This window comes from Periophthalmus magnuspinnatus, chromosome 3 (genome assembly GCF_009829125.3).
Source record: "Periophthalmus magnuspinnatus isolate fPerMag1 chromosome 3, fPerMag1.2.pri, whole genome shotgun sequence".
Taxonomy (NCBI): Eukaryota; Metazoa; Chordata; class Actinopteri; order Gobiiformes; family Gobiidae; genus Periophthalmus; species Periophthalmus magnuspinnatus.
This window is the reverse complement of record NC_047128.1, coordinates 19,856,234-19,878,505: the sequence shown is the minus strand read 5'-3', so window position 1 is coordinate 19,878,505 and position 22,272 is coordinate 19,856,234. Positions and strand designations below refer to the sequence as shown.

Genomic DNA, 22,272 nt, shown 5'->3' with positions numbered 1-22,272 from the left:
TGTGGTGTGGTGCATCATACTCTTAGCACTTGAAAAGTCAACCAATCACTGAGATGATCCTGGGTGATGCAGGTTTCACATTGATAACAGACTCCAGAGCCACTTCAGTTCCAAATGACCTCATTTATTAGAAATAGTTTTGATGTACACACACAGTGTGACACCATCTCAAGCTAAAATATACCAAATAATTATGGCACGACATAGATATCACTCATGCATCAATATTGCATTCAGTGTGCACAAAGTATGACACGTCTTAATAAATAAAAAATAAATGTAATATAATATTAAAAGAATGCTCATTCACAATGTCAAAGTGATGAGTCAATGAGACCTTTAAAAAGGAGATATGAGCCCTTGACAAATACCGTCAAATCAAATATATACAAGTCTATAAATCAATACAAAATGATGGCTTCACAGGTCTGTGCATGCAGAGAGTGAAAATGTAAGTGTCCATCAGGGTCGTCTGGAACCTTCCGGTCTGACGTGTCCAATGTTTCCATCTCAGCATTGGTTAGAAAGAAATAAGTACAAGTTTTTATCCGATATTTCTCATCTTCCTGGACAGTTCTCGTTCCAGACTGCTGCTCAGAAACTGCAGTACCGGAGATACACTGATCCAAATCTCAGTCATATCCTCTTCACTGCTCTGGAATACAACCAGGTCACGATATGAAATTCTCTCATCTTCTTTTGCTTAATCTTCCTCCTTCTCTTCACCGGGTACTCCTCCTCAGGCTCTCCACGGTGCGCAGGTAACAGCGGTGAGCCTGGTCCTGCTCCAGGTCCGTCCCGTCACCCTCCTCCTCTTCCTCCTGGATGATGCCGCACTGCAAACACCTTAGCCTGGGTTCCCTCTGTCCCGCCCGGCACACACAACCCGCATCTAGGGTTTGGGGGAACTCCTCCATCACCAGCGGGAGCAGATGGGCAGGTAGTGTATCCATGCTGGTTGCCATGGGAACGTCGAATATCGCTCTGGTGGATAAGTTTTGATGCCAAGACTGGTTGCAAAGCTGTGTGCTGTTTGTGGTTAGAACGAGTCTTATATACTCATCGGCTGCCCACTCCTTTCTAGCTTTGGGCTTCCCTCTCCCACAACCAGGCCGTGACACAGTTCCGGTAGCGTCCATAGCTGACCACCGGAATAGCGGAGACGGAGCTGTCACCATGGAGACGGGCTGCATATATTTGGGGAGAGATAGAACGAAAGAGAGAGAAAGAGAGTGTGTGTGTGTGTGTGTGAAAAAGCAGAAGTATTCCCCGATGTGACAATGACGAAATATAAGCGGATGGTCATCAGAGGATTCTGGACAGAGAAAAAGATGAAAAGGGACAAAAAGTATAAAACAGATAATTTAAAGGTTTGTTTTAAGAGGAAGCTTTTTGTTTACATGCACGGCAAACATGCGATCATTGTCTGGTTTCTGATTTCAGATTATAGAAATGTCATGTGAACACTTATATCTGATGTGAGTTTGATTTATTTTTGATTGTTTACACCCCTGCAGGTTTTGACAAGGATAATTATGAAAAAAGGAACAAAATAATAAGGCAAAGATAAAAATGAAAGAAAGAAGAAAGATTTTAAAGATTGAAAGACTTATTTTAAAATTAATTCATGAACTTTGCCTTTCAAATACAGCAGTTACTCGAAAAATCCATAGATAAACTGCCACATTGTCAGATTTCTTTCAAATATCAGATCTGGTTATGGGTTATCAGATTTTATTCTAGTAATCTGATTTTAATTTACCATGCAGCCGAGTCATTGTCACAGCCTGCAGTTATCATGTACTGAACTGGATGAAGGTTTGTATCATTCACAATTGTGCAATGGGTAAACTGATGTCACATTCTGGGTGGGGGTTAAGAGTTATTATAGTAAAATACATGTCATGTAATGGGCAATAAGAATTATTATTTTCCCAAGTTATTTTCATTAAAATATATCTAAATGGGAAATCCACAAATGTTGAAACTGATCATTTCTAGAAACCTTTAAACTTCCCACACTGCAACAAAAATCATATTAACAAAATGTAGGGCTTAATTGAGAATACAAAATGTATTATAGTTATCTTATTGTATTAATTAAAAAAAATAACTATAATGTATTTAATAGATATATACATATATTTTTAAAGGTGCACTATGCAACTTTTTGGGTCTGAGGTCGACCACAAAGCTGTCATGGTATTAAACATACTCATCTCCATGGAGACAAGCAGGTGATGCTACCACCAGGCTCACAGTGAGAATACGTCCATTTTGAAGGCATTCTTGAGCAACACACACGCTGTTAAACATTGCACAATATCCCAAGTCATAAAATTTCCAAGGAGACAAGCAGGTTACAAGGTCCCCACTACCACCCAAGTTACACAATAAACCTTTAAAATCAAAGCATTAGGATTTAAGTATTAAAGTGTATCCTCCCCACAATACACAGCAACTGTCACCTACCCAGAGATGAATACTATTGTAGCGTGACTTTGGATATTGTGACAGGCCTTGATCAGCATTATCAGCGCACTGACTCATTGTTCTCACACCTCCCCGCACAATTTCTTCATTATGTAAAAAAGATTCTTTCAAAGTGACATTTTTGAAGACATTTTTATTGCAAAAGAGATTCATTCTAGACAAACTGCCTCTAACATGGCGTCTGTGAACTGTCCAAGTTTATGGAATGTCAAAAACAAAGCCAAGCATTCATTGTAAAAAATATGAAAATATGGTTTGGTAGTTTGATTATGAAGCGTCCACATGTGAGTTAACATGAGAATCTGTGTTATTGTAAATCTGACAATATTAGTGTTTTGGTCAAACTTTGGTTAAACAGGTGATAACAAAATGACACTCCCTTTTGGTCAGGTTTACACCTGATAATGTTTGATTACATTTGATTTGATGTGCCTACAGTTTTTTCACAGTTTCAATGTATTTCTGACTGGTTTCCTTGTTTCCCCTCATCCATTGAGATATGATTTAGGTTGAAACAAACCAAAAATACTGCAGAAGAATGAGAGCATTTCAAAAAAATGTTGAAAACAAAACGGAAAAAATATGCGAAATTGAAATCCAAGACATTTTAACCACTGCAGATCATCTTTTTGTAGTTTATCTTCATCATCAGTGTTTAACATCTCTCCAATATTAACATTAAGTAAAAAACTGGATCTTACATTGAAATACTCCTACCAGCTTTACTCACTGAAAGCAGTTAAGCCGTTTTACTCAAAGTTCATTTTTTGCATGGTGTTAAATGTAGCTTGTGTGAACTAATGCTTCAGATAATACAGTTGTTTGGTTGTTGGTTTGTCTCCCCCTGGCACAGTGATCCAGCTCAAGTCTATCCTGTGGTCTGGTCCATGGTCTGGTCCATGGTCTGGTCCATGGTCTAGCCTGTCTTCTGCTTGCTGAGGTAGCGAGCCCTTTGGGACAGGCCCATCCCCATGACATAACTGCGAAAAAGGCTGGAGGGGAGCAAGTCGGTCACCCAGGCCTGGATCAGACAAGAGGGATGACACAGTAAGACATAGGAGGATATATGATCTTTAGTTTTCATACAAACACAAAGCTTATTTTGTAATCAACAATACAGTGATCTCGCCAGTATTCCCACCCATGATGAAAAGGAAAAAATAATATACATCTAGTTTGAAAATGCACTTACATTTCCACCTTAATGATAATTTAGAGGATTTTTTTCAGTTCAGACTGCTGGCTTTACCACATTTGTCTAAATAATAATAACAATAATAATAATAATAATAAAAACAAAGGTCCGCTGGGACAGCTTTAAGGTCCTATATTAGGTCAGTTTCTGATTTATGCTGTAATATTATTTCCTCATCAAAAACATACCTGGTGTCTTGTTAGGTTTCATTCAGACAAGCTTAACACACAAATCATACATATTCGAGCTGTGGTCTTTTCTCAAACTGAAAACATTGTTGCACCTTGTTATGTCATGTGGTAATACATTAAGTGCTCCACAGTGTTTTTAAACTTCATACACCTTCACTATAATCATTTTGATTATTTAAGATTTGGGATTGCCAATCTCTACTGAACAAAAGGTAAAAAAGGAGCTGTTAACTTGAAAACTACCAATACATGACATCACAAGATGGAGCAGAGCATTTTGGAGATGTAGACAGACTAATAATGTAGGGTTATTTAAACATGTGTGAATGAAAAACATAACTCCAGGTATGTTTTTGATGAGGTTGTAACAGTATAACGTGCCTTAAAGATCACAAGAGTAAATTTTGTATAATATAGGACCTTTAAGTGGTCTCACATGATTACTTTGGTATCATGGTAATTTGGTATTTTCAACTTGGCCTAATGTTAAGTAAGACATGTGAGTTAGTTTAATGTTTGTTTGTTTTTAATTAAGGGGGAAAAATCATTAGTCAAAGTTAAGCTGTTGTTAAAAGAGTAAGTCTGTACTTAAGTAAAACTTGTCCTGTCCCAGTACAGATATATTGTAAAAGCAGCTCTTAGGGTCAAAATGAGACTGCCGTGTGCTGTGTGCATCTAATTACAAAGCATTTTTAATTGTCTACAAACTGGAAAGTAAGGCTGGTGCACTGGTAGCATGCTAGTTGTTGCTAGCATTACTGCTCTGGCCTTTGAAAGTTGTGAAAACCTCTCATAAACTCATGAATGTGTTAGGAAAGTGTGAAATAACTTTGGGTTGCTGCAAATAATTTCAAATAAACTAGTTTTGCTTTTCACATTTTTTGAGACCAGGAACAGCACCTTTAACAGAAAAAAAAATTAACAGACAAAATTATTGGCAAAAAAACTGTTAGCTACAACGTCATTATTTGGGCAATAGTGCAGTTTGTATTTTCATCGACGCAGCCATAGTCAAAACCAAGTGTTAGTGGCAGTTTGAGGAATAGTGAATTTCTTGTCAAACTAGATTTACACCGAGCATCACCAGCCACCATGTTACCACCACGTTAGCTCCCGTTGTAAGATGAACCATTTTTAACCCAGTGACACTGTAACAAACCGTGGCGGTGTGGAGGTAGCCTGCGTGTGCCTAGCGTTACCATGATGGCGTGGGGCAGGTATCCGTTGGTGCGCTCCTGCAGTCCCACCGTGTTGATTGCAGCCCTCACATAGCGCTCGGGGGTGGGCTTGTCCAGGGTTGGCCGTCGGATCTTACTCATCTTAGTGGCCACATAGAACGGCAAGATGCTCTGAAACAAAAACACGACAGAGGAGTTGAGTACAGGTGGGGAAAATTACAAAATTGAATTGAATTGTGATGACTGTCTGGATGCTAAAATAAAAAATAAAAATTAAAGAAGGACTGAAGGGGGAGGAGGAGTGCAGTCTGTACATACAAGGAACAGTGTGATTGGTCTAACAGGTATCCTCACTTCAAACCCCGCCCCTGCACTCCTTGTCTTTGTAATCAGAAACAACTAGCTCTAATGAGGGCAGCCCTGCATGATGTCACATAGTACATTAAATTGCGATGGCCACTAAAGGCAGCACACACAAATTTACCTAGTTACCTGGTATAGTAGATAATGCTATTAAACACCATGAACAGTTCAATAGCAAAAAATGTGTTTAGTTCCACTTTAAGATTTCAATACAACAACAATTATTTAAAATATGTTTTGGGTTTTTTTTTAGACAATTGACTGACATTTTTAACATAACCTAATAATTCTTTCTTTAGAAGGTCCTATATTACAGAAAATGAGCTTTAAGACATGTTAAAATGTTGTTACCTCATGAAAAGCATAATCAGAGTTGTGTTTTGTTTCACACACATTTGAATAATCTCTTATTAGTTTATCTACATCTCCAAAGCTCAAAATGTTCTGTTCCACCTTGATGTCATGAAGTGGTAGCTTTCAAGTTACCTTTAGTTCAGCAGAGATTGGCAAATCCAGAGCTTTTAATATAACTTTAAAATATATTTTAATATACAATGTGGCCGTGCTAGTTTTGATAAAGCTCAAAATCACTTCCCAACTGTTCAGGAAAGGTCCAATTTTGTCTTGCTTGTTTTGTTTTAATTGAAATTTAATCATATGAGAATATAGTTTTGACACTAGTTTTAGTATCAACAACTCTAACTTTGACCATATACAGTAATATACCTAGTACAGTAAAGGGTGCACCCCCAGAAAAGCTTTAGTTACTCATTTTTACTCATCTTTTGCCCACCTGAAATCGTCCTGTTATATTAAAAATGCATAAATAAATAAAGTCAGCAGTAGTTACCTGAATGATGACTCCTTTGCTCTTGTATTCTGTCTGTAGTGCTTGTGAGAAAAAGTCCACAAATGCCTGGAAAATTATAACAGAAATGAAGACTACATAAACTTTACATAAAACCCTAAACCATTTTTGACAAAGGAGAAGTGATGGTAAACTGAGAAATAAACATTTGATTTTGCCTCTGGATATGTTACGCATGCAGTAATAGTTACACATTTTGATAAAGTTCTTTTTTAGACAAAGTATTAATCAACTGCAACCATTTACACAAATAATATGAATTTGAACTAGGGCTGAACATTTGGGTAAAATTGCATTTGCTTGTCAAAAAAATCACAATTAGATTTGCGGTTTCTTTTAATAATAGGGGACTGTCCTGTTCACAATTTAAAAGCGTCCAGGAGAATTGAAAGAACACTGGTGTGCATTGGCCTTTAGTCTGTCAGTTCATACTACAGAGTGCCGTTTGGTGCATGTCAAACACACGTGTCAATGCACATGGAATGCCACAAGTCACGGCTCTTAAAAAGGGTTTAACTCTTGTGTTTTAAATAGGAGGTTTATCTGCAAATTACTTATAAAATCAGACACAGCGTGAGGTTGTGAGAGAAGAGGCGCTGGTTGGAGCAGGTTATAGTGAGTGTAGCAAGAGACGAGAGTTTCCTCGCACAAAGAGAGAAGCAGAGAGGAGGCGTTGTTCTGCTGAGTTTAACATCAGTGCTTCCCCTGCCTCTGCTGCAGCTCTCGTGCCTCTACTCAAAGTTTACAGTAGCGTTTCTGCCGGTTACAGAGCAGAGACGGTGTGTGCGCACAAAATAATGGAGGTGGCTCATTTGCTGCACATCAAAGAGCTGCTTTGGCCTTAATACATGAATCACATTTCAGAACATGTTTGTACAGTTCTTAAGTACAGAATTTGCTTTTTTTTATCCAAAATAACAGGAGATGGTACTTCAATAATTGCAATTTTGTGATTTTTCAATTGTGTCCTTTCAAATTTTAAATTTAATTCAATTGAGATTAATCTTGCAGCCCTTTGAACTCATGGCCGTCCCTGGGCAAAACATATTGTAGCCTTTTCACCTCACAAATTGATTTAATTAAAATGAGTGAAATAAGTGTATTGCATTTAAATAATGTTTTAATAACTTTGTATGACAGAACTGATTTTTTTCATCAAATAGCTTATATGAGTTAATATATAATATGTTGAGTTAATATATATTTACTCAAACATTTCCCTGTATTTACCTTGGAGGCGGAGTAGATGGTGAGCAGAGGAAGAGGGTTCATGCCACTAGCTGATGACAGGTTCAAGATGGCTCCCTTCTTCCTGGAATTACATCGTGTCAAGTCAGTCATCTTTATCCAGAGGTGTGTAGAACTCAGTTACATTTACTTGTAATTTTCAGAGTACTTTTCTAGCAGCATATTTTTACTCCTACTTAATATTTTTACTGAAGTAACAGTACTCTTACTTGAGTAAATGTTTTGGTTACTCTTTCCACTGGCTGCAGTTACAAGCTCAACAAAATCTGATTAAGTCATTTTAAAGGTCTAAAAAGATATTACAGAATATGCAAACTGCAAAATTTCATGTGAGTCATCAGAAGGACCATGTTCAGAAAGAAATCACATGATTTTGTAGTTTACAAGTCATTTTAATAATCTTTTAGCTCCAAAAATCTGATAATAATCAGATTTTGAGTATGCATGTATCTGCAGCCACAGTGAGTAAGTCTACAAGTGAGAAAAACTTTATGTTGACAATATGAAATTATTTGAACATCTGTGTTTCTTGCACAGATATGATTTGTCATTTTTGTGCCTATCCTTTGAAAACACCAGATGTGCATTATTTAGTATTTATGACATTAACTTCAAATTATAAATCAGATGTCACGTCCTGACAATTACTTTTTACGTTACTCTTACTTTCCCCAAATACTTTTTTACTCCTGAGTTATTTTGAAGTAATGTCTACCAACCTCATATCTAAAATCAGATACAGCCCCACAGTGTAAAACTGTAATACTTTGAGTTTTTTGCTATCATGATTTAGCTCAAGCTTAGACCTGGTTTATTCAAAGCGGGTTAAAAAGTTACAAATGTGTGTACAAACTCACCTATCCACCATTTGAGGCAGCACAATGCGAGTCATCTACAAAGAATAAAAAGACATGAGATGGATTGTAGAATAAATGGATGAAGGCGATATATGTGTGTGGGCTAAAGCTGCAGAGGAGGGAAACTAAGACAATGAGAAGATGAGAGGAGGGAGAGAAGGGAGAGGAGGGAGAGGAAAGGAGGAGGTGTGAGAAGAGTATGAGCAGTGCCCACTCAAAACGGCCAACAACGGATTTCCACCAAACCACGTCAGCGTATACTTTTACTGACCATATGGGGATCATTATGTCATAACTGAATTTTACGAATCAGACTAAAAGAGAAGCTAGACAAAGAATACTTTAAATGTACATTTTATATATTTACAATGCACCTGCATCATAGTTAGGCTGATCAACTGTAGCTCTAATTTTATTGTTAATGTGAGTTGTGACAATAGCATTAATTTCTTGAATCTTATTAAATTTTTTTTGCTTGTTTCCATGGAGATGTTACTGCTTTGCCTGGAAAGTTTCACAGTGTAGTATTAAAAATGTATCCATATCCATAGCGACAAGCCAGTGACGCCACCAGGCCAAGATATAGATAAGATCATAGACTGTATAAAGAAGTGAACTAAGAGTGAGACGCCACCCACAGCGTTCATTTCCAGCCAAATTAAGCTAATTGAGGCTAGCAGTTATAGCTGCTAATATGGAGCTGAAGTCCATATTTGGAATTCCGACCGCAAGCATTATATCAGCCAAAGAGCCAATCTGTAGAGAGGCTATTGAAGGTAATGCACCTTCTCTTGCTTAGGAATGTGTCAGTCTAACCTGTTGCCAACTCTACTGGGAGCAACCTCAGCATGGGAGGGCAGCTCATTAATGTTCATATCTCGATTTATGGACAAAAATACCAAATTACCAAAATGTCTAGCCTGACAACAACAATTAAGCAGAGAGAGGTGACGTTTGTTTTTTTTAAAATAGGAAATGAATTGGAGCCAGAGTCAATGGAGCATCAAGTGCGCCCATGCTCACTTCTTATTTGGAACGCACCAGCTAGCAGCTAGCTCTGAACATCTATATTTACAGTCTATGGGTCAGATTTGTGGAGAGGTGGACCCGCTTACAGCGAAAATAAATAACCTGTAGAGTCGATGCAAAATAGATACATTTAATTCTATAATATGAAAAAATCAGGGTAAAGCAATAAGATCTTTACTGCGACGAGCAAGTGGTGTACAGTGTAGTGAATATCATTTAGCACAAATTTTTAAACAACAATAAGAAAGACATTTTGATTTTGGTAATACACGGGGTAAACCTAAACCAGTGTGTAATTGTGATATACATGTACCCTGAGAAATGACCTTTTAGACTTACTTGGCAAACAGAAGTGATGTTGATGTTGACCATGGTGTCAATAAACTGAAACGACAAGAATAAGATGTGAGTAAAACATGTTATTCTCTTTTCGTCTTCAAAATGTGCACTTAGAAATTCAGACTGTTTAAAGAAGATGTACTGTGCTCGAGTCTGCTATATAGTATAGTATAGTATATAGTATTATAATCTATGACACTTGTGAATCAGTATGTTATAATTTGGATATTTTAAGAGCAATATTAATCTAAAAAGACTTAATAAAAGAAACGAGTTCACTGACTTCCACGTTAGAAAACTGCGGTGCCTAATGGGAGCTGACGTTGCTGTAAACCCCATCACAAAAGAGTTATCGACACCTCCTAGGGATAACTGAGCATCAAGCTACCAAGATGACTATGCCGAATCATACATGCATTATTTTATTTCCTTAATCATTCATAGAAGCACAGAGCAGTACTCGTATAATGGTGGCAGTGAAAATGGGCATTGATTGGCAAAATGACATCTTGAAAATAAGCAATTAACAATTCCTCAAGCACGAATACAACTTTAAGGGAGTAAATGATGAGGCGAAGCAACAATAACATGTTTAAAAGCTCTGAAAAGTCAATTTTGCATATTATGACTTGATGTACAAAAGAGTACAAAAAATATGAGATCTCCCAGAAAATATATAAGCCCTAACAAATATAGACTTGACAATATTAAAGTCATACTAAAATTCATAGTCACCACCATATACATTTATTATTTATCCTCTTTTCAGCTCATAAAACAAACAAAACAAAAAAAAAACATGTATTTGCTTATATAAGGGCTAAACGATTTGGGGGAAAAAAGCTAATTGTGATTAAATTATGTTTTAATAATATGTTCTGAAATGTTATTCTTGTATTAGTTCAGAATTCTAAGATTTGGTTGTTTGTGGAAGATGATTGTACTTCAAAACTTGTGATTTGCTGATTGTGTCCATTCAAACTGTGATTCGATTGCATTTATTCTTGCAACCCTAGTTTATATTCAGCAAGGCAAGATGTTATCATGCAGTGCAATATAATGTTATTACATCAGTAGTCATAAATTAGAAACTGTCCAACTTACACTGTTCAGATTGGGAATGCTGAGGAAGAATTCTGGATAGGAGTAGGAAATCCCAACATTATTCACTGTAGAGAGAGAAGAAGAAGAAAAAAAAAAAAAAACATTAATCTTACAATGAACCATCATTGTGAGGAGGTGCAATTCCTGTGTGTGACCTCCAGGGAGCAGCACAGTTCCAATCAAAAACACTACAAACAGATAATTGCTGGTTTTGAGATGACGTCACAACATCCTATAGGCCAAGATTATTTAATACAAATGGAGCGTATATCACATAGCAAGGTCTTGGGTCTAGTAACTGACAAAAGTGATCATGTTAAAATTAGCTCTTGCTCCCATGTATGACATCATCTCACTGTAGAATCTGAAAGCCACTAATAGTCCTCAGGTCTTACCCAGGACCCCGATCTCCAGGCCCCGGAGTCCCTCCTCAATGTTGGAGTAGATGTCTACAGAGCTGAAGTCTGCTGCGATGGTTTTGGTTTGGACGCCATATTTGCTTTCTGAAAGTAAACACACACACACAAGTCTTAGCTCAAGATGTTATAGCCAATGGAAGCAAAATATTAACACAAATATAGAGAAAATATATTTAGTTAAGATTATATTGAAATTGTTGTTTTGAAGACATACAAAATAAGAATATCTATATTGCCTATAATAAATCTCACAAAAAAGCTGCTTAAGAGTTGATTTAAAAAAAATAAAAATACAGTAACTTAAGAGTGTACTCTTTGATCCCTTGTTTACTTTTGTGCGTTACTTGAAGCTTGGGTGGAATTAACCATTAAATGTGTTTTAATAGCACTGTCAACTCTTCGTAGTCATTTTTTGGCAACTTTGGCAGAGATAAATGGCAGCTTTCTGGTTAAAAACATCTAAATCTAAGAGTGTGCCGACTCCATTTCCCACTGCAATTTCAAGTACTACATGACATCACACAGGACAGCTTTGATTGCAGCCAAGTGTGATTACAAACACCTGGCTGCAGGGGCGGAGTCTGAAGTGCAAATACCTTTTAAACCAATCACCGTGTTCCTCATATGTCCAGACCTCACCCCTCCTCCTCCCTCACTCCCTTTTGTCCTCCAGGGACTGCCCAGCATAGCAACTATATTAGAAATGTGGTTGAGGGTGGAGTTTAGGTTTTTAGTCCCACTTAATGTGAATGTCTTGACACATTCTTGATAGGTCACAACAATATTATTTGATTATTTTCATCAAGTGATGTTGATTTTTGTCAATATTGCCTAACCTTAAAGAGTTAACATGGTATTTTTCAGTTATTACCCAGAATTAAATGGAAGTGGACACAGTTAGTTCTTAAAGGTTTAAATTACACTATGTAATTTTTTTCTGGTGGGGGTCTGCCACCCGGCATGGAATTAAACTTCTCCGTCTCCAAGGAGACAAGCCGATAGCACAACCATGCAGTTATGGGTCAGTTCTGTGGGGTGGTGACCACACTCACGGTATGAATGCAAACTCAGAATTTAATATATGATAGATATTTAATAGACATTTAATGCCATATAGTGGAACATTCCAGGAAAAGAAACATATATCCATGGAGAGAAGCAGGTGGCGGACCCCCCACTTGAAAAAGGTAAAGCTAAAGGTAAAGAATAGTAGCAGAATATGAAAAGTATGAATCGATAGACACACAAGATACTGTGTCCCTCCTTTGATATTATGTTAGCAGTTAGGCTACATGCTAACAACGCTCATAGTGTGGTGGTCACTCACCCACAGCCTTGGCCACGTCGTCCAGTTTGTCTTGAGAGCGGCTGATCAGCACAATGGAGAAGCCTCGACGCCCCAGCTGCAATACAGAGGATCTACTGTTTATAACATGTGCCATTCAGTCACATGTAGTACTAAACATTGAAATGAGAATTAATACAGTTAAAGTATAAAATAATATTTTTGTTATTATAGGGCCTATACATTCTAAACAAAAACAGGCACATAATTTAAAGCATGAGTAAAATAAATCAACATTTTTGTCACAAAACTGCATATGGTGTTTTAATAACATTATCTACTGTCCCTGGGCCTTTTTTTTGGCAATTTTAGTGCAAACGTTTGTGTACTTTTGTGTTCAAAAACAGTCAAAAAAGAGTGTGTACTGCCTCCAGTGGTCATTCACATTTCAAATACTACGTGACATCACACAGGAATTCCCTGATTAAAGCCAGGTGTTCCTGGCACAATTACAAGCAGTTTGAAATATGGATACCTGTTAGATCAATCACATTGGCCCTCATATGTCCAGACCCTGCCCCTCCTCTCCCCTCTTTTTAGCTTTCTAGGTAATTCCCAGTATAGTAGCTCTATTTTCGATTGTGGGCGGAGTTTACGTGTTTAGTCATACTTTAATGCTAAGATTGGTATTGCATAAAAATGCAATATAAAATTCAGTAACAGTGTTGCCAATACTAGGCAGTAGGGATGTAATGAGATTGGAATCTCTAAAAAATACCTCAGCAGCCTTTGGTGTGATCATACGGTCTACGATCTGTGTTTTAGCTACAGGAAGTAGGAGAAAAGGATCATGGTCATTGTAGCCCTCGTCTATTAGCATACTGTACCAATACAATACATTTTGGTAAAAGCTTCCCATTTACTATATTGCATCACAGTCCATGTTATTTAATTTTTATGTTTTTACTCTGATATCACAGTTAGTGTTATATACTTAACAAAAAAAACTGTTAATATAATAAACATAATTTCTGTCATAATATATATTGTATGTTTAAATGGAGTTTCCAGTTTGAACATGCTCCTGTTCCACAGAGCATAGTAGTGTAATAGAGACTGTACCTCCTCTACGTAGGCCTTTCCAATGCCGTCTGTAGCTCCTGTCACCACTGCACACAAAGCACAAACAAGGAGATGGGCATTAGATTAAAATGGAATAGAACATTCATATTTTGTTGATAGAGTTTCAGTTATGGCTGTAGTAGACTCAAGACGTTTGCTACCCATCGATTAGTCGATGTAGTCGTTTATGCAAACAGAAAACAGAAAGCTACTGGGAATCAGTGTATTTAAAAAAAAAAATAATAAACTCATGGTTTACTCCCAAATTTTCAGGTAGCTCAATCCATACTCTTCACTTTCTTTCTGCTGTTGTGCATATAAATCATTAATATTACAAATCATTAATTAGTCGACTAATAAAATGTTTGGTCAAAGACACCATCCATCGATTTCCTGGTTACATTCCTTTCATAATGGTTTGATACTTTAACTTCATAATAATACAGTTAAAAAGGTAGAGCATTTAACGAGGTGGCACATCAAATTCTATGGAAATAGAAAGTTAAAACCATATTTCTAAACATTTTCCATGGATAGAGGTCTTATGGAAAGTCTTATGCCATACTGTAGAAGATTACAGCAAGGAAGAGTCCCCCGTCCAGGCAAGGTTTGTGGAGATGCAGCTGTTCTGTGAGCAGGCCTCCAAGTTTTTCTGTATTTTTTTTTTTTTTTAGTGGAACAAGCTAATGTGCTATTAATTTACTCTTTTTTTATATTATCTATATTATATAAAGAAAATATATATTTAAAAAGATGCATATGTTTTAGCACATATCTGAATTGCCAAATATATATTCTGATGATCGTTATTGTGAACAAAATCAATACATCAATTATGATTAAGAATACTGCCCACCTCTCTGTCAGATAGACATGGTGGTTTAAGTGTCTTGCCCAAGGACAAAACAGCATGAACTGGCTACATCAGTCACATAAGCACACTTCCACCTTGGTCGCCCTATTTTCTGCAGAGAAGTTACAGCTATAGTGCGACGCAGGGTACACTTTACAATAAGCAGGCTAAAAATACTGGAGAGCAACTTTCAAGAACAACAATTATGTCACAAACTGAATGCTCTGTGAGGACAAGAGCTCAGAATTATTATAGGTTTATTTTTATTTTTTAAAGGATTTTATTAGATAATGTAGTAGAATAAAAATGAGAAGACTGAAATATGAACAAAAATCAGGTTAATTTAAAATGTATTATTGGTTTTACTTTATTGGTTATCAAATGACACATCTTCAAATTATCAGTCATGAAAATTCCATTGTGAGTCTGGTCACTGGTGAATCTCCCTGAGTTCAGATGGACATGACATGACTGAGATATGGATTAGCCAGTCAGGGAGACAAATGGTCTGTCTGTATCAAATCAAATATGGCTACTTACTAGGGGAAGAAAGGAAACACGGGTGAATAAAAACCATCACAGATTTCTGAGTAAAGCCCTAAACGCTGAAGTGAGAGAAATGTAATGTTGTTTTTATAAATGATGGATGACCAATGAGCTCCTTTGTTTCACATTTGTCAATAAAAAAAGAAGAATCTTTCTCCGCATTACACTGCATTTTACCAAATGACTTTCAATCATTTTAATGCGGGACCATTCAAATTCCATATTAATGAATCCTATCCCTATAACAAGGAGGCCAGGAAGACAGGAACTGAGTGCACTCCTTAGCCCGTGCAGCGATGCCCTGGAACTGCCTGGCACCAACCGCCCCACACGCTATTTTTAGAGACCCCCATTTTTCACAGCGAGTGCTTCATCAGAGTGGGCTAAATATAACTCAAATGGATGACAGCCACAGGAGTAAAAACACACGGCTTTGGGGATTTGTGCACGCATTATGTGCATGGCTTCATCTTAACTTTGTCCCATGTTTGAGCGGGGAAAGGAAGTCATTTTCCGTTCGCTGACTTCTACAGAACATCGTACACAGACAAGTACGAGCATCAGACAAAAGAAGAGAGTTCTGCTACACTTGGACCAAAATACGCACTTATAAGTATTGAAACTACATTAATGTATTGATAAAAAAAAAACTGGATATTAGCAGAACCAGTAGGCTAGAAGACAATGTGGTACAAACTGTGTAAAATAATGTCATTTAGGCTAAAATACTTTGTAAATTACATTCTACACAACAGAGTTTATATTATATCAACTACTGAGTTGATATAAAAAGATAATATAATAATGATATTTATGAATTCAGAACAAAATGTTTCAAGTCTTAACAGTGTATAGCCCACATGCACACATCAATCGTGGCTATAGTGAAAGTAAATATCAGGCTTCAGGCTCCGTGTGGTAAAGTTTCAATCAATGAGAAATCAGCAGAGCAAAAATATAGGGAAAAATAGGTGAGAGAGATTAAGTGAGGAGAGAGGAGAGGAAGAGGAGGAGGAGAGAGAACAACCTGATGAGAGAATGACAACAGAAGACCGGGATCCTGGGGCCACGTAAATATAGCAGCAGGCTCACACAGGGGAGGGGGGAGTCTGTTCTGTCTTGATATTTTTAGACTTTAAGAATGAAATGCATTGCAGTCACGATTTGAAATGAGCCCAAGCTTTGGAGTGGTTTTGCCTGTCGTGTTGCTCTGAGATTTTGGGGCAGGGTGTTTTTTGGTGAATGTGGGTTGCTGGGAGCTCCATCTGACTGTGGACAGGATGTTTGGAGTTTTCTGTATTAACACTGGCAGATTTAGATAAAAGGAGTGTGCATCTAGGGCTGAATGATTTGGGAAAAAATATGTAATAGCAATTTGTCTGACAAACATTACAAGTAGATTTTTACCCTTATATGGGAGTTGTATTTTGCTTCATTCATTCATCCAAAAAATCTCTGAGCACTCAAACTGTGATGCACAATAATGCAACCCTGATTGTTGCATCACAGGTAAAATTCTCCTAGGCAGTTTTTAAGCCCATAAGTCATCACTAGCCGGTTCAATGGTCAAATTGTTTTCACAATGAACACATTTCTCTATTAGCATAGCAGTCAAGTTGTCTAATAATTCATTTGTTTAGTTTCTCATGGTTAATTCACATTGCTGACTGTAGAGTGAGCTCTAAGGCCTAAATACCTCATTGGAACTGAGGTGCAGTTTATAAAGTATTTTTTAAAATAAATGTTATTATAAGTTAGAAAGTGTAAAATACTTATCCCAAGGTGACCAAAATCATGTTTAAAAGGAAATTAAATCCACAAGAATGCATCATGTGTGTTCTTGGTGCTGTAAATGATTCTTACTACAAAGCTGGGGTGTATTATTTTCAAACCATGAAAGGATGAAGTAAATATTTAAATCTATTTAGCTTTCACAAACTCATTAGCACACTGCTAGTATTCACCCTCTCATTCGTACAAATTTGCATTGATATATTTACAGTTAGATGCAGACGACACAGAGTGCTCAGATTTGGACACAAAGTGCTTTTACGATATACGGTTTTGGAAAAAAAAAATAAACCTAACCCATTTACAAGAAATAAAACTTTGGTAATGCATCTTTAACTTGAGTGCTGTCCTCTCTTCACTCACCCACACAGACTTATAGCAGTGTCCCTGAGCCATGTGCATCTGAATGGCCAGTGTGTTACATAAGCCTGTACATGCTCCGACCTACAGCTCTACTTGGGCTAACTTTGTGAATGAGATGACCTCGTGCACATCTGACATCATTCTGTACCATGTGTGTGTGGAATCTAAAAATAACATATACATGTATAGGACAGTGTGTGATCAAAGACAGCTTAATCTGAACACAAAGTGGGGTTACCAGACCTCAAGATGTTCAATAATGCATAGGAGCCACAGCTGTCCCAGGGCAGGCTGACTGAAGTGAGACAGCCAATCTGCACCATCAGTTCCTCTGACCACATCCAACACTCAAGCACAAAACATAGACAATGTGGGTGAAGTGTCTTGCCTAAGGACACAACAGTAGTTTGCGCTAGAGCCACTGCTGAGCCACTGCTGCTCCACTGTGGTGCCTGTTGTTCCCACAGGTCTCCCATCCAACTACTAACTGGGGCTGGCCTTGCTTAGCCACATAGTTTAGTTATTATTAGGTACAGCAACAAGCAGTGGTTGACCAAATACTAGCTACATTCTACAGTTTAATTTTGGTTGGAATAATTATAAAGTGCACTGTGTAACATTTATGATGTAGGGGCTGCTACCAGCATGTGTGTTATTGTGTTACCCCTTGTGTTCTGGGACCTTTCTAACACAAACATTGGACATAAATGTTGTCTTTTGTCTCATTGTTAATCCATTTTTTGAGTATCTGCCACCTTCTTGTCATCATAGAAATGTCATCACTGGACCTTTCAACAGTATGGTATTATCCACCTTGCATTAAATTACAGGTGTTTTACTGCTCACAAACATATTAAAATCATGCATTTGTACAGTGAGCATGTTTGCCTCGCCCCAGATGTGACCCGTGACTTAGCCTTGTGGCAGCTCCTATGCATTACCTTGGAGATAGATATGTTGAATGCCATACTGTGGAACACTCCAGGCAAAGCATCACATTTTCATAGTGACAAGCAGACACTCCAACAGAAAAGTTACATAGTGAAATGTTCTTGTACAAGCTGAAAAAAATGAAGCAACCTGACCTTTGACAGCTGACCTCTTGTCAGTATGATGGGTAAGGCACGTATCCATCTTCCACTTATTAAATTACAAGGACTTGCAGCTGTGTGCATCTGGCACAGAGCAGCCAAACAAAGTGGATATAGAAGTAGCATTTCCATTGTCCCATTGTTACTAGTCTAAGTGGTCTTATACTAGTTCCAATACAGCTCAAGATCAAAGATCCATTTCCGTCCTGTGAATATAACTTTAGTATTGATATGTGCTTAAATGAGTACCTAGTTGTAGTGTCAATTAGTATCTGATATTTGATATTTTAACAACCATAATCCCACAGTGACAATCCTACAGCTTGGAACGCACCACCAGGTCCCTGAACGCAGCACACTATATACCTCCACATCGCCACCCTCTCACCCACAGTCCAGAGTCCCCTGCAGCGGGTGGAGAGGCAGACAGATGGACAGTGGTCTGATCAGCTAATCTCCTCACCAGATTTACCACACCTCACATCCAACCTGATAACACTAGTAACACATACATTTGAAACCAGAAGTTTACATACACTATATAAAAAGACATATGCTTCTTTTCTCACTGTTTCACATGCAATCAAACTAAACTTTTCCTGTTTTAGGTCAATTAGGATTACCAACATTATTTCCATTTGCAAAAAGCCATAAAGCCCATACATTTTCAATAGGATTGAGATCAGGGCCACTCCAAAACACTGATTTTGTCATTCTTCTTCCGGTCATTGTCCATTTGGAAGACCCATTTGCACCCAATCTTTAACTTCCTGACTGATGTCTTGAAATGTTGATTCAGTATTTCCACATAATGTTCTTTCCTCATGATACCATATATTTTGTGAAGTGCACCAGTCCCTCAACAAAACCACCCCACAAGATGATGCTGCCACACCTCTATTTCAGAGTTGGGATGGTGTTTCAATTTTAGTTTTGTCAGACAACAGGACATGTCTCCAAAAATTCTTTGTCCCTGCATTTGCAAACTATAATCTGTCTTTTTTATGCTTCTTTTGGAGTAATGGCTTCCTGGAAGAGGGGCCTTTCAACCCATGTCGGTACAGTACTCATTTCACTGTGGATAATGACACTCTCATATCAGCTTCAGCAGCATCTTCACAAGGTCTTTTGGTTTTGTTCTTGGGTTGATCTGCACATTTTGGACCAAATCACGTTCATCTCTGGGACACATAACCCATCTCCTTCCTGAGCAGTATGATGGCTGGACATTCCCATGGTGTTTATACTTGTATATAATTGTTTGATCAGATGAACGTGGCTCCTTCAGGCATCTGGAAATTGCACCCAAGGATGAACCAGACTTGTGCAAGTCCCCAACTTTCTTCCTGATATCTTGGTTTATTTCTTTTGACTTTGGCATTATGTTATACAAAGAAGCAGTGTGTTTCAGGTGTGCCTTTAAATACATCTACAGGTATGTCTCTAATTAATCAGATCTGGGTTTTCTCAAATTGTTACAAAGGCATAGTAATCTTATTGTATTTAAACTTCCGACTTTGAAGAAAGCAATGAAAATTTGTCTAAAAAAGCGTATGTCTTTTTTTATACTGTATGTACGCTTCTGGTTTCAACTGTAGCTAACAAAGCAATGGTACAAAATGTGCTTATCAAGTTGTTCTTAAGATGGCTGTTCTTTGTCTTAAGTTACTTTATCGCAATCTAATAGAAACTGCATACTGTGCCAAACTGCAATTATCAAATCATGACTGGCTGCATTTTGGGTAATAGCCCTTTTATCTGCAAACAAAATAGCCAAAATATCTTTGTAAGAAAAACCTGATAACCCTGTAGTTTCAAAACAATATCACAATTTGAGTTGGCACAATTATTAAATTTGCACTTATTTAGATAATAGATTATCTGCAAAGAACAAAATGACAGGTCTTTTTATAGAAAAAATATATACTTGCCGTGTACAGTTTAGACCTCTACAAACATATTCTGAAGCACATGGGATTCCTGTACAACTTTATCAGTTCATATTTCAGTCTTCTTTCGAATTATAATGCCTCTGGATTTGTTTCCAATGTAAACATAGGTCATAACATATCCATAAACCTTGCAACCCTGGTGTTTCTACAAGCATGTTCTGAAATGCATGGCATTCTTGGAAGATATTCGTTTAGCTGTTCATATTTTAATATCCTCTCGGATGTTATGCTTCTCGATGTGTTTAAAACGTTGACTGAACTCCGGAAATCCTGATTTGAAAGTTATCTATTCGTAAATATCAACTATCAAAATCATTTACAAACTATGGCTACTTTGAAAAACCATTTTGATAAGTTTCTTATGTAATACTTAAGCACATTTTACGAGTGTTTTCTACAGCTCCCTGGGGTCCAGAGACATGTGCACGGCTCGTACCTGCCCACTGGCCCAGTTTGGCGGGGGAGACCAGTCGCCCGTTGCCCAGGAACCACACTCGGAGGCCGGAGAGCAGACGGTACACTGTGCACACGGAGAACCAGGCCGCGGTCGCTGCACCCAGCCAGAAGAGCGGCGCCTCCACGGCTTTGAGCACGGCCTCTGCCCCGGACATGCTCTCTGTGCGGGGTGTGTGCGGGCTGTGAGCGGGCTCTGGGACAGTCTGCGAGGTCACAGAGGAGGACGAAGTCGCCGCGGAGGTGCTCGGGAGCAGGACACAGACAGGAGAGCGCAAGAGAGGAATTACATGCGTCAAGTATCCTGCTTCCGGGTTCACTCTTCCGCGTTGGGATGGTCCTGCGTTCTGATTGGCTCTTTTCTTATTTGTAGTTTCCGACGTTATTATTTATTCTATATTTTCCCAACGCGAGTCTAATTTTGACCTATGTGAATATTGAGGTTAAACGTATGCTAGACTGTTTTGTTTGTCTGTTTTTGTTTTTGTTTTTTCTTACTTATAGCCAACTATACTCCCTATGTTATGCTTCCAGAGGTGTTCAGGGCATATATTTGGATACTTTCTTGATGCAGGCCTAGCCTACATTAAAGGTAGAGTAGGCCTATGTAACTTTTATGGCCGCTACCTGCCGAATTCATGGAGATGCGATAGCTTTTCCTGGAATGTTCCACATAATGGCATTAAGACAGAGCATTCTCTGAGACACAAAGGCCTAACTTTGTGTCTCAGAGCACACAGAAATGTGTGTAACACACAGAAATGTCCTCCGTTGAAGTATTTACCTGGTTTGTTTAGTCTTTAACATGTCAGTGAAATTGACCTATTAACTACTGTCCACTGCATGAGTCAATATTTATTGATTTGAGCGCACCTACACTATAATGTGCATGAGCATAGTGCACCTTTAAAAAAAAGTGCATACTGTTAAATATATACCTGTATACTGTAAGCTATATACCTGTAAAAAACATCCATGCATGACATGAAAATAAACACTTACACTATTCAAATTTTAGCCTTTTGGGGAAATATTCTGAGCGATATTCTTGCAATCGTTTTTAAATAGGCCTATTTAAGGAGGAAACGTGAATGAAGTGAAAGGCTTATGAATAATTTCAATCATTTCTCTGCCTTCAAAAAGTTGTTGAATGATGATAACCTACCTAATGTTTAGTAACATGAGACTATCGACAATGGATAAACTAAACTATTGAAAATAAATCATTTCGACTGTAGGCCACGTGAGCAGAGCAGCACTGTCTGAATGTCCTGTGACCACAGACAATGATCAGAGCTCCCCCGTGTGTCAGAAGAAAGTACTGCATTTCAGTGTGAACGCCAGTTGAAGCGGAAAACATTCAGTAATAAAATACTGAATGCGTTTTGTTAGTAAATAACTCTTTAAATAAAGTTAATAAATCTATTTTAGCTCTAAATTTATAAGCCATGTGTAATATATAAGCCAAAATCAAACCTAATGGCAATGCAATAGGACAGTGATCCCCAACCTGGGGCTCAGTACCCTGTACC

At 37.8% G+C, this 22,272-nt stretch overlaps 1 protein-coding gene across 1 annotated transcript; it reads right to left on the bottom strand.

Moving 5' to 3' along the window:
• Positions 1-2,607: 2,607 nt before the first annotated feature.
• Positions 2,608-21,076, bottom strand: hsd17b12b (hydroxysteroid (17-beta) dehydrogenase 12b). Its single transcript, XM_033991410.2, has 11 exons — positions 20,724-21,076; positions 13,692-13,738; positions 12,612-12,687; positions 11,261-11,368; positions 10,866-10,930; positions 9,762-9,806; positions 8,394-8,428; positions 7,519-7,600; positions 6,271-6,336; positions 5,079-5,228; positions 2,608-3,514 (listed from the first exon to the last, which is right to left on the bottom strand). The coding sequence occupies exons 1-11, from the start codon at positions 20,896-20,898 to the stop codon at positions 3,410-3,412; spliced, it is 954 nt and encodes a 317-aa protein (XP_033847301.1). The 5' UTR covers positions 20,899-21,076; the 3' UTR covers positions 2,608-3,409.
• Between the last annotated feature and the right edge of the window lie 1,196 nt (positions 21,077-22,272).